The sequence below is a fragment of the Centroberyx gerrardi genome, chromosome 14 (genome assembly GCF_048128805.1).
Source record: "Centroberyx gerrardi isolate f3 chromosome 14, fCenGer3.hap1.cur.20231027, whole genome shotgun sequence".
NCBI classification, from domain to species: Eukaryota; Metazoa; Chordata; class Actinopteri; order Beryciformes; family Berycidae; genus Centroberyx; species Centroberyx gerrardi.
In genome coordinates, this window is record NC_136010.1 from 14,469,724 (window position 1) to 14,486,516 (window position 16,793).

The window sequence follows — 16,793 nt, forward strand, 5'->3', positions numbered from 1 at the left end:
TCATTTTGCGGAGGGGAAGCTCCATTCATAGGGCTGGTAGGCAGGCGAAGCGCAGGAGCGGCCGTACTCCATCAGCGTCGCACGGTGTGAGCCAAACGATGAGCTTTCACTGAAGATACCAGGCCAGTTTCGACTGCATTCTCGCAGTTAGCGGTTTCCGAATTGAGCATATCATCGACTAAGACTGAAACCATCCTTTCGGGGCCGGAATTTGAATGTCCTGATTGATTTGATACTGGAGCTCCCCTCCTGTGCCCAACCTGCCGCGGAAACAGACTGACTTCCTAGTCGCCTGCTGGTCCCTCACCCTGCCGCAGACCGACCGCTCCGCTCGGCACGTTAAATCCAGACTGTCCGCGCACTGGCTCTGGCATCCGGGCGCATCGGAACTGCTGTATCTTCACTGTAAATACGCAAACGTGCCTGTGTGTGTGTTTTTGCTGCCTGTATAATGCCGACACACTTGCGGTTCCGGAGAAGGTCATTCCTTGGGCTTATATTCCTTTTCTCGCTGTCCACCTCCGCATTGTATTTCATCTACTCCGCCCCCGGTATCGGTAAGTGAATTCATACTGATGACATTTTTAAAAAACATATGATGTTCGGGTGATGCGAGGTTGTGTGTATGGGTTGTTAGGTCATGTGTGACAGCTCGGCTTGCCATTGGGATTGTTAGACAGGAGAAGGAGCCATGCGCCTCTGCTGAGCCTTGATCTCTCCCCAGTCGACGATTCAGACGCGGCTGGATGCTGGGAGTCAATCCTATAATGTACATGTACCTGACCATGATAACCATCGTGCTACTGATGACAATCACGGCTACTATAATCATGCTGATGTTAGCAGCAGCCATGATTATAATGGTTACTGTTAAGGCTGGGGCCACAAGCAGGAGGCTGTTTTGGTTTTGGGGTCATTGCTGGCATCCACAGAATAGCTGAAGTTTGCCAATGTATTTTTTACACACGGGAAGGCATCTAATCCTGGCTGAATGGCGGGCTATAGGTCAAGTTATGAGTCAAGGGACACATTAATGATTTGTTGCCTTGTGTTGAAAACAGAGGCTACATTTGTCAGTCTGAACGTAGGGATCATTGCAAAACGACTCCTAAGTAGCATTCCATTAGAGTGACCTGTGGTTGGTGACCAATCAGCTTTCTGGTGTAATGCCAAATTGTGCATGCCTGCCGGGAAACCAAGTCACATGCAATTCTGTAGTATCTCATGTCCTGAATTGCTCCTAAATCATTAATGTGCTGTTTCATCCCCTCCCTTCTTTCTCTGTCTCTCCCCCTTTCTCTCCATCTTTCCCTCTCTGTGTCTCTCTCACTGTCTCTCCCTCTGTCTTTGAGTGTGTGTGTGTGTGTGTGTGTGTGTGTGTGTGTGTGTATGTGTGTGTCTGCTGGCCCACCGATGTTCTCTTGAAGGTCTCATAGTTAAGGGCATGGTCCACTCACCACTATCACCCGCTGTAGATATCTTTGCCATTATTGCCCACGTGATGCCCAAACATCTGAGACTTTATTGCAGCTATATGGGCAGAGCTTATCTTGTTGCCTAGCATTTATTGTGAAGTTGGGACTTTCACCTGACTCTGTCCTTGGGTCTATGCCAACCAAAACTGTCATCATTTTCCATTGAAGGGCCTGCATTTTCCATTGAAGGGCCTGAATGGTGATTCAACTAATGATGAATGTACATGTGAGCGGCAATGCAACGGTTGCCTCTATTCTATTGTTTTGCGCAATGCATGAGGAAAATTAACGAGGACATTTTTGAGGAAACATGAGGTGCAGGTAACACTTCCTCAAGAGTTAGGCTACTGGGACCTTTTCCTATTTACCTTCAAAGCAGGATGTGGCACTCTCTTGGTTGGACATCCTGTTGTGCTTGCTGAGCAGGCATGATTGAGGTTGGGCTTACCCAGAACATGTTTGTGTATGTGCTCTACTTGAAATTGCCAGTACCAACCAGGACATGAATAATCTATCCTAGCCCAAATACTATGATGGACCCGTGTTGTACCTGTCAGAAACAAGCCCAAAACATTTTCATTTTTAAACACAGTAGTACGCCTCTGTGTGTCAGGAGTTTTCACTGCATAAAAAAAAGAAGGAAAGCCTGTCATTGTCCTCTAGAGGTGGGCTGTTTGGAAAGCGACTACATGAGTGAAATATTGTTTTAGTCACACATGTGTAGACTTTCGAAAACATCAGAGGGAAAGCTGATCCCTCTCAGTCATCAAAATGGGTATCGATCCATTCACGCTTTTTACCTGCTGTGGCCGGCTTAATCAATAATTGAATCAATTCTCATGTGGAGGACACATAAACTGACGGGAATAGCCTGTGTAGGTCCCAATAGCAGAGAGCAAATAAATCTTTGAACAATGAGGTACACTCCCTTAAAAATAATCCCTCGCTTCATTCACATGACCACTATTTTTCCAGCTCAATTATTGATGGCGTCTGTTGCCTGATTGAGAGCTGCGTTCGGCCAAGTCCGCCCTCCTGGGTGTTGATTGTAGGGCTTTAATGGCCACGTAGCTTACTGGGGGTCAGTTCAGGAACAGAACAAGGACCAGTAGCACCAGTCCATTAATTATACATGGTAACCAGGAACAAGGCTGCTTCTGCCGCTCTTGCTAAAAGCTACAGTTTAGCCTTCCACACTCTGGGGCCTCTTAGAGTGAGATCTAGCAGGCAGGGTCGGAGGGGGGGGGGGGGGGGGGGGGGGTTATGATGAGCAGGTCAGGATGCCCAGGGGTCCTTGAGGGGCTTTCAGAGGGTCCATACTGATCAAAATGAGGAATAATGTCATTTCACTATAGTTTAATTCACTACAAATTAGCCAAATAAGAGAGTGTATAACAATGACTATTCTATACAGTTATACTGTTCTATATTAAATCAACAACAACAAAAATCTTCCCAATTACAGGTTCCTGTGACATTATAAATCAAATGGGGATCCATGGCCTGAAATGTGTCTACTTTATTTGAGGGTGTTAAAGATATCAGTGTATGGAGCCGGCAGCATTTTGGAGGTGAAACAGTGTGGACAGATTTGTGGAAAGTGATCGGATAAGGAGGGGCGATGCAAAGATGTAGAGCAAATAATTCAGAGGAAAGAGGGCAGAGGAGGAAGGAGAAAATAAATAATAAAAAATGGGATAGGGCAAGGGGGGGGGGGGGGGGGGGGATGAAAGAGATGAGCTGAGTTCCATTTCTTCTGCTGGTTTGCACATTGGGGAACCCATCCAGCACACCTGAGCGGGACTTCCCATAATACCCTGGTGGCTTCAATGTAGAATGCCCCAATTTTTCACAGTGTAGTCCATTTCTCTCTAGCTCTCTCTCCCTCTCTCCCTCTCTCTCTGTTTCTCTCTGTTTCCCTGTCTACATGCACTGGCACCTCAGCCTCTCTGTTGCCCCTGAGCATGGATGCTGAATGATGCAGGCTGGGGATGCGGGCCACAGCTGGGCCTGATTGCAGCAGTTTATTTAATTAAAACATGAGAGGATCCCACAGGAGCGAGAGCTAAGGGAAGACACAGACTATTTATAGGAATGCACACAGATACACACACACACACACACACACACACACACACACACACACACACACCTCCACACCCGGGGAGAGCAAGGAAGACAAGAAGCCAGGTGCTTCCCTTTGTCTCTGGAGACCAGGCTCATCCTCCTGTCTGAAAGGCTGCTTGTGTGTGTGTGTGTGTGTGTGTGTGTGTGTGTGTGTAAGATTTGTGTATATTTCTCTGTAATGTATACTGTAGTGTGTGCCACATTTGTTTCAAGGTGAAGCCGGCTGATAGCCAGTACAGTGTCTTTGCATAGTTTTATGTGGCTTAAATCATATTTACCACACACAGAGAATAGAACATGTTTCTTCCTTGCTCTCCTTTTGGCTTTTAGCACTATCTAATGTAATTGCATGGTTATTTGTTACATAGAGTGCAGTGTATTATCACTGTATATCTGTAAAATGGCTTCAGTACAATTGCAGAACTTGTATTAAGAAGAAGAACTTTGATAGAATTAGCATCTTGACTCTAAGAACAAAACATGAATGCACAAGAAACAGAATATTTTTAAGGAATGTTTGTTAGAAGGACAAAGGCCATCAACAATGTAAACTTTGTGCTTGTTTTCAGTAATCAGCCATTGGCCCTCAAGGCTTTGATCTAACCTCACCATACTTTTATTATAGCTCTTTAGTGTATACACACATACACACACACACACACACGCAAACACTTTTTTCACACTCTGCTTCTGAGTCTTCCTGTCATTCTTGCCTCAAATTCACTGAGGGAGGAACCTGCCAGTAAGTACATGCCACCACAGACCCAAATGATTACCACTGGCTTTGCATGTAAACACACTCCCTACCTTACCGCCAGCAAATAATTGGAGATATGCAGGTGTCACAGCTTTATCAGCAGTATGAGGTCTAACACTTAGCAACTACTATACTGAGAATAAGTAATAATAAACTTACTCTCCACCACCCAGTGCAGATTTGTCTGGCCCTCATTCTCACTTCTTCCAGTGTGAGAATATGCCTGCATAGTGTAAATATGGAACGATAAGCCCAGTGTTCATTTTGTCAGTGAAAGCATGAATGTGCACATGTGTTATCATTAACAAACGGACTAAAATGTCAGTTTATCATATCTAAATAAGTAAATTGGATGAATGACAAAAAATGAAAAAGCTAATAAATGTGAGTCAAAAGAATATGACAAAATCTAAAATCACAGCCAAAATTAACATCCTGCTTATGATAACGTAAACCAGCTGGATAATATATATGAACTACGCACTTTCACTAGCCAACAGATTTCATTAATTTCACAAGTTTCACTGATAGCACCAGTGCTGTCCCTAACCTTTACTGTCTTTACTGTTGTTATGTTTTACAGCCTGCTGTAGCAGCAGTGGCCTGTGCCTTCATGAGATTGGACCATATTTTTCAGTATTTCCTCTTAGGTAAAACATTGAAAGATGCTGTAGCCAAAACTTAAAAATTAAACATTGCAGGTCAACATGCCAAATGTTTTTGAACTAGGTAGACACTGTCTTACGCAAGTGAAATATTTGTATAGTTTGATAATTACAGTCTGTTGAATGTTTTCTCTCACTCCTGTATCAGTGCCTCCATGCCTTTAAAAGATTAATTTACTGGAATTTGGAGAGGAAAGACTATAGGTTTTTGATTTGGGCTTGCCTTGTGCCCTGTCATCACTTTCATAGAGAGCTAGGCCGGTCTCGTGTTGGCCTGTAGTATCAGTCTGCTGTCTCAGTCCTGCTGGTACTCTTCTCTCACTGCTGATGGACACTCTGCTTCCTTCCCAGTGTGTAACAGAGAAAGCTGTTTTTTCCCCAGAGGTATTTATTTGTTATTTTTTTTAAACATTTCCCCCTGTCACACCCAACCACAAAAGAGTGTGAGTGTCCATTCACTTATATGTCAATTTGTTTGTGCAGCCACTTCCTGCAAAGCCGCCATTTAAACATAACAATAGTCAGCTGCCTTGCCCTGGGAACATTTGAATCCTGATTTGGGTAAAAAATGACAGGAGGCGTGGAGAGGTAGACAAGAAGGAAGGGGTTTGTATAGATCAGACAGGTGGTGTTTGGATGCTGCTGCTATGCAACTTGGTGCTTTGCATTTCTAGCAAGGCAGTGGAAGAGTCTACATGAGGCTAGCCATAGCCTGTTTTTATGTGCTGGTGACAGCGCAGGTGTTTAGATGCTAACTAGCTCACCCATTAAGGTTAATGTGGGTAAATGATTAACTTTTTTGGGGAGAAAGAGGCAGCATTGTACTTACTACGCATTGCACTTTTGTCTTCATAGATCTGGATTCATCATTCTAGATGGATCAGTTTAGAGGCTGCTTTATAATGCAGTGGTAAAGGGCTGAACACACTTCTTATATGTAATATATGATGTCTGATGAAGTAATAATGTTTGATCTCTTCTTTTTACACCGCTGGTAGGATACCACCACCAAGTTGTTACTAGTTGTTACTTAGCTGCACCTCCCCAGTCTTGTAAAGCTGCTGCTGTTTTATCTCTGGACATGTTTATAGGTTATAAATTCGCATGTGTAACATTACTCTGTGGTTGCCATAGCCCTCAGAATTGGCCAGACACAGACACGGCCACATGTCGTCTCCACTTCTCCGTTGTGGTAACAGCAGTGTTCGTTTTTGTGTGTGTGTGCATGGGTGAACAGTATTTGTGTGCATATTTGTGTAGATTTAAAGTGTGGATTGGTGTGCATGGAGATACTCCTGCCCGTGTGTTTGGCCAGTGTGCTGATTGTGTGCTGATACCTAGCTTGTGCTTATACAGTAGAGCTTCTCTGGCACTCTTGATGCCATCCATGTCTAGTCCTCAAGGCCTGCTGTAGTGCTAGTTTTCTAATTCCCCGTCTGCTGCTTAATCGATCCATCCATTTAGATCAATCCAGTCAGCCTCCTAAGGCTAATTTCCAGAGGCTGGGGCTGGGCAGGGTGAAATATTAACTTGGTGCCAGGCTGCCCCGCTGGATCCCATTGTGAATAAACAAGCCTACTACACAGTGATCAATAATGTAGCCTCTCTATTTTTTTTTAGCTCCTATAGAGTTCTGAAGCTATTAAAAATGTAACATATATGACTCTGTAATTAATAAGGAATAAAAAAAAAAGAAATAAAAACAGAATGAAAAGAAAACCAGAGTAGAGATCTGGATGGGCAAGAGTTCAATCCTTGAGATTCCTCCGGCCGTGACACTTGAGGTCTGGCATCTGACATTTTCACTGCGGTTGCCATGGTTCCCTGAGGGCTTGATCCCGTCCAGGACTGACTCCTTTTTATCGTCACAGCAACCACAGAAACATGCCATCCTTGTTCCCATGATGAGTGGGGTGACGACAAATCCCTGAGGATAGTATTTACAATCATTCGGGCCTGGGCCATGGTCTTTCTCTTAGTCGGTCTGTGACATGCAGTCACTATACACCAGGCCCTTTAGTAAAAACAATATAGATAATTATGCAGGTTTTTAAATTACTATAGTATTTCATTCTTGCTGTTTATACTGCTGACAGGTGAGAACTATACTTGTCACATTCAGATAAATGTAAAAAAAAAAAAAAAAAAAGGTCATATTTTGCTTTTGTCTGGACCTTTTTACTGCTTTACTGCTGCTCTCTAGTCTCTACTTCCTGCTTCCTGCATTGTAAATGTGTGTGTATGGTGCAAGGACGTGACGCTAAATGCTGTATTAACAATGGAATTTAGTTAAACATCAATAGAGTGAGAGTTCATTGCACCTTGCAAGTCACTCAGAGGCACAAGCAATCCTCTTACAGCCTTTCATCGACCGTGTGATACCCTACCCCCAACCACACACACACACACACACACACACACACACACACACACACACTAGAAATATGGTTTACTGGAGTTTACGGGAACACTGAACGTCACCCTGAAAAGGCCAAGGATTACATAACTCTTTTATTGATGGTGCCACTGTAATATCTAGGACATTCTGTTATTCCTGCCATTGTAGTAGACAAGAGATACTCGGACTCTGCAGCCTTATCCAGAGGAAACACACTCTAGTCAGTACATGTAGCTCAGATTTAATGGGAATACCACCTTATTTCAGCACTCTAGTGTTTTGGCATTCCCTAAGACAGTTCAGTTTGTATTTGTGAATATTCATACAGTAGCACACATACCTGGAAACAGCAGAGGAGTCTGGCCTACCTAGTCTGTAATGTCATACGATGCACAATTCCACTGAGAAACAACCACAAAGAGATGGAAAGGGCTCCTGTGATAATATCAAGAGTATTTTCCAGGGGTTGCATTTATCTGGTTCAGTTGGTTCAGGTTCTGTTGGTGCTGCTACATAATGAGGTGAATTTGGATGTAAACGGTCAAGCAATTCTACGAGCCCAGAAAATCAGTCTCCCTTTCGAAGTGAATGGATTAGCATCAGGCGGTACATGACAGGATAGAGTCATGGTTCTCTGGTTTCTAGCTTTACAAGAGAGTTGATCGTGTTCACAAATAGTTATTGGACCTAAGCCAAAGAAATACCAGGTGAATATATGTGGTATGTTTGCCTTTATTGAAGGGGCAGGGTCAGATTTCTGAGGTAGAACCTGCTCTGTTGTCACACCTGTCAAAACCCATTGATCCTATGTATTGATTAATCACCCATCTCTTTTAATGTCATGCTTATAGCCATTCCTGTATGGAGGATTGTAGTTATTGTTTACATACTGCATCCAGTCGTTTTAGTTGCTCATAATGTCGGTGAATGTGTGTTTGATGAAGGAGTTTTCACGTGTTCCTGTTTGCACAGTCAGCCATGGCATTCCTCTTTTGCTCTGTAAATGACTCTTACCTGAAAACACTGACCAAAACGGTACAGTCTATAGGCCCATTCCTTTATTTCCAGTTCTCTAAAAGTGTACTATGCTACAGCAAGTTCATGATTTAACTTGAACTCAATGGCCATTTATAGCATTTCTTCTACATCATGCTTCTTTTTACGCCCTGTCACACAACCGGCTTCTTCATTTTTCATTGTATACTTGTCAAACTCACAACCACAACTTCCCTCTACCTGAGTTCCTGTTTCTAGCAATTACTGTAGATATCTGTAGTTGCAGTCCTTTTTGACATAACTGTAAAGATTACACATTTATTGTCATTCAGAGGTCGTCCTCACACACGCAGTTATGCTGGTCTTATGTCCTTATGTTGTTGTCTGTAAGATGACCCCTGTCCAACCCCTGCATCCTACTGTTCTGGATATCTGACCACAGACAGATGGCGGAGCCGCAGTAGAAGGGAGAGGGGGTGGAAGTGTAGTGGTGTTGGTGAATGTTGAGATGGAGAGTTGTGAGGCGTGTCAGAGGTTGATTGAAGGTCTTGCGTTGAGACACTAATTATCTACGTAACCTAATCATGCTGAGGAGAATCCCACTCTTTGTTCACCTGGTCTGGGCCTCCCTTTGTGACTGATACCGCTGCCGTGGTTACGCTGGTCATGTGTTTGAGGACTGCGAACACTAAGTGGTGATGGACCAATGTACAGCAGTGACGCCAGGCAGAGGCATAAATCCAAACACAGATGCTGATAATAACTAATATGCTGCTGATAGCATGGATGATGACTGTGATGGGCGTACCTGTGATCTTCATGTTGAGTAGGAGGACATTGGCATAAGTAGATTATTAAGATCATTCATGATAAGGGTTTAATGACGAAGCATAATTCTGTCTAACCTTGACCTTGACTTCTGGGATACGTACTCGCAGCTTGTTATTTTTCATACGGGTATTATACCCGCTTACATGTCTCCAGCGTATTTTTTTCCTTTATTTTATCCAAATAAATTCTTATTCACAATGACAACATGGATATGGCGTGATGCTGCTCTCCAGGATCACACGCCTACCTTCCCAGGTATCCAGGTCCAGCCCTTTTGTTGGCCATGGCAGCAAATGCAAACATTCAACACGGAACCTAGGAGCCTCGTTAGAAGGCTCCTCTAATAAATCCTCAGGAGGGCAGCTTAGTTGATTAGCAAGGCATAGCTGATTTACAGCTACCCCATGGTAGTAGTGCCAAGTCAATGAGTGCTAATTACCAGCTGCTTTTGTGGTGCACCATTGGTGTGGACACTACAGATAAGAGGCTGGGTAGTGAAGTAGCTAGATGACACATGCTTTATTAGCTGACATTTGCAAACCATTCATCAGAGCTTCAGGTAGAGTTAGCTCCAACAGTGGAAGCTACAAACAGCGCAGCTTTTGAACTAGTTTTAGTGGTGATTGTTTGGCAGTCTAGATGCCTTGCATCTCTAATGGCCTCTAGTGGACAAAACTTCCAGGAATAGCACTGACTCATTTTACTTATTGCTTAATGGAAGAGACATTCCATCTGTTCTGTCTATCTTCCTTCATTTTCATTTAGCTGTCCTATACTACATGATAGCTACCAGTAACTAGTTCATCTTTAAATTCCCAGCTGCATGTCAAAGCTTGGCATCACCTTTATTGTTATATGCAAAGACAGTTTAATTTCAGCAGACACCAGCCTCTCTTGTTAAACATGTTTATGCATAGAGCACCAACAGAATCAGTGTTATGACCCTGATTCTTGTTGGTGGAGATGAATTGTTTTGTAGCTGTCACTGTAGTTAAGTTCATTCATCAGTTTTACTACAACTTCTGGAGTTATTTACATAACCTTTAGTGCATTATAGCAACAAATCTAGTCTTTCTCATTAAATATTAACTACACTAAGTGCAGCTCCAGAGCTATAATGTGTGTAAGTCTAAGCCTGTGGTCTTTTTCTTCAAGAATACAACTACTGTATATTTCTTCATATATGTTTTCGTTGATATACATTATATTACATTATATATAGCCTACATAATCAAATGTAATATATTGTATTGCCGAGGGCATATAGGTTTAGGGTTTTGCTTAAATTAATTATTTACTAAGTTGAATTCAGATCTTCCTATATTTTTAGTCAAGAGGCGAGAATCAAGGTTTCAATTTGGCATGCATCCGACTAGCCAGACTAGCTAGTATCTGGCTGTGATTTTAGGTGTGTCCTCACACTGCAGCACTGTGTGCAATTCACTAGTTTGGTGGAATAGCCGAAGCACTGAGGTGAGCTACAGCAGACGCGTAGCTTAGTTCCTATAGCGGACGAATGGGCCATATAGGCAGGGGATGTGCTGTTTTTTGCGCAGCTTGCTGAAGTGTGTGTAGCTGCTGTAGCGGCGTAGTACACTAGCTGTCTGCTCTGGCCCATTTGTTCAGTCAACAGGAGTAACCCCCAGCTGTGAAGAGACCTCACCCTTCTGCTGGGGGGAAAACAGGAAAATGGAATGAGCAGAAAGAAGAGGCAGGGGCAATATGGTGGGTGGGTGTGTGTCTATGTGTGTGTTGGCGATTGGGGGTCGGGGGGTATTAGGTACTCATGCGTATGTGTGTGCACGTGTGTGTGTGTGTGTGTGTGTGTGGTGGGGGGGGGGTGCATGTGTCCTCTGTGCCCTCCCTACATTGTAGTAGCGAGCGAGCCACTGCAATAAGACAAGAATGTTCTGGACAGCTGCCAAATGTAAAAGCAGGCGGAAATGGGCTGGCAGAAGGGAGCGGCGGGGGTACTGCAGGAATGAATCACTGCTCACTGGCCTGGTCCCACCAACACACACACACGCACACGCACACACACAACCTGTCTCACTTACAGAGCGACACCCTCAGAGAGTGCGACGGGACCCGGTGCGCGTTGGTGTGTGTATGTATGTGACAGAGTATGGGGTTAACCGGCTTTAAGGGGATTTAGGGTGCACAGACAGTGTCATTTAGTAATGAACACTGTATGCTTGGGAATCGGAGATGATGAAGGGATGCGACAGGGGCTGGGTGAGAGGCGAGAGGTCTGAGACAGGCGGGGGGAAAGAGTGAGAGACCGAGGTGCGGCTGAGAGGCAGGAAAAGGAGAGGGAACGCTGAGGGAAGTGAGATTGGAATGAATCTCGAGTGCCCTACGTGATTTAATGAACTGCAGTCGACTTGCATTTGGCAGGAGTTGCTAGATCATATCTTACTTCACATTGTGCTTTTACCTGGCATTAACAAACAGGAACTCGTCTCTGACCCTCCCCCAACTTCTCTTCTCTCTCTCTCTCTCTCTCTCTCTCTCTCTCTCTCTCTCTCTATTTATATGTGTATATATATGTCATTTACAGAGTCATACATATTTACAGTCAAGTATTAATCACAATGTCTTGAATGGTGATTTTTCTGATAGTTTCATATTTTGGGCAATGAATTAAAAAATGAGTTTCCTCTTCACTGAGGTTCAGAGAGCCCGGCCTACAGAGCCGCTGCTGTTGTGGTAACCATGTTTGTCTGTAGTTTATCTCTGTCTCTCTCACAGGAACTCGTCTCACCCTCCCACCACTTCCCTCTCTGGTTAGTTAATATCTCTCTCTCTCTCTCTCTCTCTCTCTCTCTCTCTCTCTCTCTCTCTCTCTCTCTCTCTCCCTCTCCCTCTCGCTCTCTCTCCATCCCCATCCTTCCTATATACATACCAACAACCCATCTATTTCCACCTGCATATTCTGTTTTTCACCCAGCAAAGAATAAGGCCAACAGTGGAATAGAGAAGAGGAAAAGAAACTTGGACAGAAAGTGAGGTGGTACTTGCGGAAGAAAAGAAGTCTCTCTCTCTCGCTTTCTCTCTCTCTCTCTCACACACACACACACTGTCTGTCTGTCTCCCTCTCTCTTTCTCACTTTTCCTCCCTCAGATCTGTTTTCCAGTATTTGTTTGCAGCAGAGTGAAAACAAGGGGTCCTGGCACCACTGTGTTGTTTATGTAATTCCCCTCGCCGCGTCTGGTCCCCGTGTTTCTCTGCCATGTTGTGGCTCGGCAGACACAGTGACTCAGGGGAGGGTCACACATGCACACACACACACACACACACTCTCATGCACACACTTGGGACGGCGGAGCAGATGGAGGGGCAGAATGACTAGTGCAAGACCAAAAATGAACTCAAACTACACCTCATGCTGTCCCTGCTGGCGTGTGTCTGTCTGTGTGTGTGTGTGTGTGTGTGCGTGTGTGTGTGTGTGTGTGCGTGTGTGTGTGTGTGTGTGAGTGTGATGTGTTATCTTTGTGATGTCTTATTTTTATCTCGATTACATACACCTTACAATACATTTTCCATGACGCATTTTCATTTAAATGATGTCATGGATATTTCCAATAACACTTAACACAATAGTAAATTTTTAACTGATCTACTATCTGCATGTTATCAGCAGCAGAATGCCTCCCCTCTTAATCTTCGGTGTTTGGTATTCAGAAGTCTCAATGGGAATAGTTATTAGCATTCCTGACAGTCACAGATACTCCTCAGTGTCTCTCAGCTACAATGGAAGCTCTATTTTCTCCCTGTCTGGAGGTTTATCAATCGATTAGTGTCATTGATTATCCAGAGCATCTATTGGCCTTAAATCTTAGGTTCAAACCAGCCTCCAAGCTGAGAGGTTGGGATGGGAAAACTGTGAGGATATTGGTGAATTTGATGTTGATAATATACAGTATATGGGTTTTGAGATTAAACACTGAGTGCAAATATGTATTTAAAATGTTGCTGTTCAAGAACTGAATTGAGTTGTGAAAGCAGCTTGTGTGTAGTCAGGCCCTCTTTTAACTGAGAAGGAAGCTGCTGTGTCTATAGATAAGAATAGCTTCTAAGTACAGTATAATGCTTCACAGCTGTTGACCGCTGGTCATGAGTTATCTATCTTGTGTTGGTTTTGTGAACTTTTAGAGGTCTCTCACATTAACACCCATTCCCATGCAAACAAACGACGGTTAAATGTTTTCCTTTCACTTGCCTTCTATGAATTTGCATTGTTGTTATAGATCTGGCCAAAGTCTTCTGGCTGTTCTTGGCTGCATCATCGGGCTTTTCACAGTGGGTCATACTTCTACTACTTCACAGAATGGTTAGTGTGAATATTCAAGACGTGCCGTGTGCTGCTGCATAGCTCTCCGACTGTATATGTTTTGCGTTAACTACTGTGCTGCCCACTTGAATTAACTTTTGGCAGAGCATTGGAATTTTAATTCAGTGCAGTGTGAGATCTGTTTCGTAGCTTTTCCATAAGATAGAGAGAGAAAGAAATGCTTTTCTTTTTCAATTTTGGTTGTTGTCTTTACTGAAGTCTTTTCACGCACACACACACACACACACACACACACACACACACACACACACACACACAGAGTAGGTGTACACACAGTGTAGTGTGTGGGTGGAGGCAACAGAATGAGACTTGGTGATGAGTAACAGCTTACAGTATAACATGTCTTTTAAGGTTAAGTTAGTTTCATTGATAATATTGTGATTCATACTCTAATGGTTAAAAAAAGAAACAGCTATGCGGTGTGGTTTCACTTTGACTGTAATCAAGCTGTTAAAGGTTAAAGGATAAGGCTGGTGTTTTTTAATGCATTGCTTACCGTCAACAAATCCTGTGAAAATAACAAAATCAACAATGCGTTTGCTCTACTCCCGTTACTTTCTGACTTCCCACGTACCGTTTTTAGCCGTCAACCCGGAAGTCATTGGCTCCAATTGTAAGCTAAAAACCTTGAAATACAGCTCACAAAGACATAGTTTCAATTTTAAAAATCGCTAACTGTTACCACGAAAAGTCAGACTGTTGTAGTTATTACCAAATCAAATTCAAATGGGAACAAATTCTGCGCCAGGGACTATTTTCGGTACTACGGAACTACTTTCTTGAGATCGCAAAGTGTTTACAGCCGGCTTATTAAGTTGTTTGAGGAAAAAGTCAGCCGGCCCGGTGCATCGCGATGGTGAAATATGTTGCCCAGAGCAACGGCATGGCTCTTTGACCTGTTTTTAATCATTTTTTTAATACAATGGAGTTCTATGGCTCCTGGGACATGGCTTCATTGGGCACCGGCTACATGGACGAGACTTGTTGGCAAAAAAAAATCATTGCTGATTTTGTTATTTTCATAGGATTTGTTGACGGTAAGCAATGCATTAAAAAACACCAGCCTTATCCTTTAAGTGATGAGAACATGGACACAAAAATCATCCGTGTGTCCCCGGTAGATCTTTTAGTCTGGTGTTCCATGCTAACACATTAGCATACACTATGTTGAATCATAATATGCAACTAGCATTAGCCTACCTAAATAAGTTTTGTTAATAAAGTTGTTAGTGGTTTTTATTATGTGGCGTTTAGATTCATACATTTCAGAATTATCCATTTGTTGTCTTTACCTGTTTATTCCTATTCGGGGTCAGGGGGTACTGGAGCCTATCCCAGCATGCATTGTGCAGAAATCATAAAAACAAGACAAGACAAGTGCATTGAGCAGAAGTCAGAGAGTGCAGAAGACCTTTGGACAGGGAATGACAGTTCAACAGTATGTTATTTTTGGTAAAATTTCAATGAAATATGATACAATATCCCACACAAAACGGGTAAGTCGACGAACGAGCCAGTCTCCCAAAAACTCTGCGTATTCCTTTAAGGTGATGAGGAATCTTGTTTTTTTTTGGTTTTTTTTCATGTATCCTTCACAGGCATCTGGTAGATTGGGGGAAGGGAAAGGAGAGCAGGATGGGGAAGGAGAGATAGATAAAGAAATGGATGAATGGATGAAACTGGCTGGCCAAGAGGAAGAGGGAGGGAGGGAGGGAGGGAGGGAGGGAGGGAGGGAAGGGTTGAGTGCACGTGGTTTGGATGCTCTCAGCAAGTGGGCACGGTGCCAGGGAATGTGATGGGTGCTGACGTCATTCCTCAAGCAGTAAATGGAGAGTGGTCTTCCTGTCAAAGGGACATCTGGTCTGAGGATCAGCTTTCTTTCGTTCTCTCCCTCCTCTCTGTCAGCCAGCCTCTCCCTCTCTCTCTCTGTCTCTCTCTCTCTCTCTCTCCCTCCCTCTCCCTCCCTCTCTCCCTAACGTACTGTTTACCTCCCCAAGCTCTATATGGTGAAATACGGTTGTTAGGAGATGCTTTGAATTCTTGTGTCCATTGCTGGGAATTGGAGGCAGTACAGTCATGACGGTTTTCTGCGCACAGTTCTTTTAGGGCAGTCGGGTGTGGCGTGACGGGGATTGCGTGTGTGTATATGCTTGTGAGTGGAGTGCAGCTGTGGTTTGGGAGGAAGCCTCATGATCCACTTATGACTGGGCCTCATGTGACCGTAAGTAGCACCGGACTAATATCATCATCGTGTGTGTGTGTGTGTGTGTGTGTGTGTGTGTGCGTGCGTGTGTGTGTGTGTGTGTTGGTGTGTTTCTCTAAATCAGAAATCGAAAACCAGAAACACTATCCACGGAGCAAACTGACACATGAAATTATGTTTTTACGTGCTTGGATAGTCGTCTCTGGCTGTTGCAAAACTCCAAACTCCCCTTGGCCAATCGCACCGCGTCGCCACCAATGTATCCATCCGCCCTCCTTTGCCTCGCCTCCACCCACTTCTTCCTGCCCTGAGCTGGGGGTTGTGGCTGGATCTCATGGGCTGATCCTGCAGCTGATTTCTCATTGGGATCACAAGTCCTTCCCTGCAATGTATGACCCTCCCAACTGCTGATTGGGAATGTACATGGAAAAGAGAAAGAATTTCCCTCTGGAGTAGAAGCCGGACTAGCCGAGCAGTGGAGGTGCCATGCTGTCTGCAGTGCACAGAGGGCATGTAGGGCGGGTGGATGGTTGGGTGGGTGGACTAACAAATGGATATTAGATGTTCTGAAGTAAATAGACTGAGTTACAAGGAGGAGGATGGTACGGTCATGTATATGAATCTTATCCCAGTGATCCAGCAGATGGCCCTGTGTAGCTGAGAGAGTACAGCATAACACAAACACTGCCAGGGTTAGGGGTTCGCTTCCCCATTGGAAAAAAATAAATACATAAATTGGGGGGGGGGGGACGCACTGGAACGGAGATCAGTATGGATGTATGGACTATTAGGCTGCGTTCACACATAGCGTTGATGTTTTTGATGTGGAAAAAAGCGCTGCCTGGAGCGCTTTTTGTTAGGAGAAATCAAAAGTGGATCAAGGCAACGTCACCTGACGTTAGCTGAGCAGCTGCTAGCTCACTAACCAGCTGGTTCACTTCTAGCAGACAAAACAGTGTTGTGCAACAAGCAAAGGCTTACCAGAT

The 16,793-nt window shown here is 44.0% G+C and overlaps 1 protein-coding gene across 1 annotated transcript in view; it reads left to right on the forward strand.

The window, feature by feature from the left end:
• The first annotated feature begins 36 nt into the window (after positions 1–36).
• Positions 37–16,793, forward strand: part of b4galt5 (UDP-Gal:betaGlcNAc beta 1,4- galactosyltransferase, polypeptide 5) — a 32,376-nt gene continuing 15,619 nt past the window's right edge. The window contains exon 1 of the mRNA XM_078288267.1: positions 37–557. Within this exon, the coding sequence (XP_078144393.1) occupies positions 452–557 (106 nt within the window). The 5' untranslated portion in view covers positions 37–451. The remainder of the gene's footprint in view (positions 558–16,793) is intronic.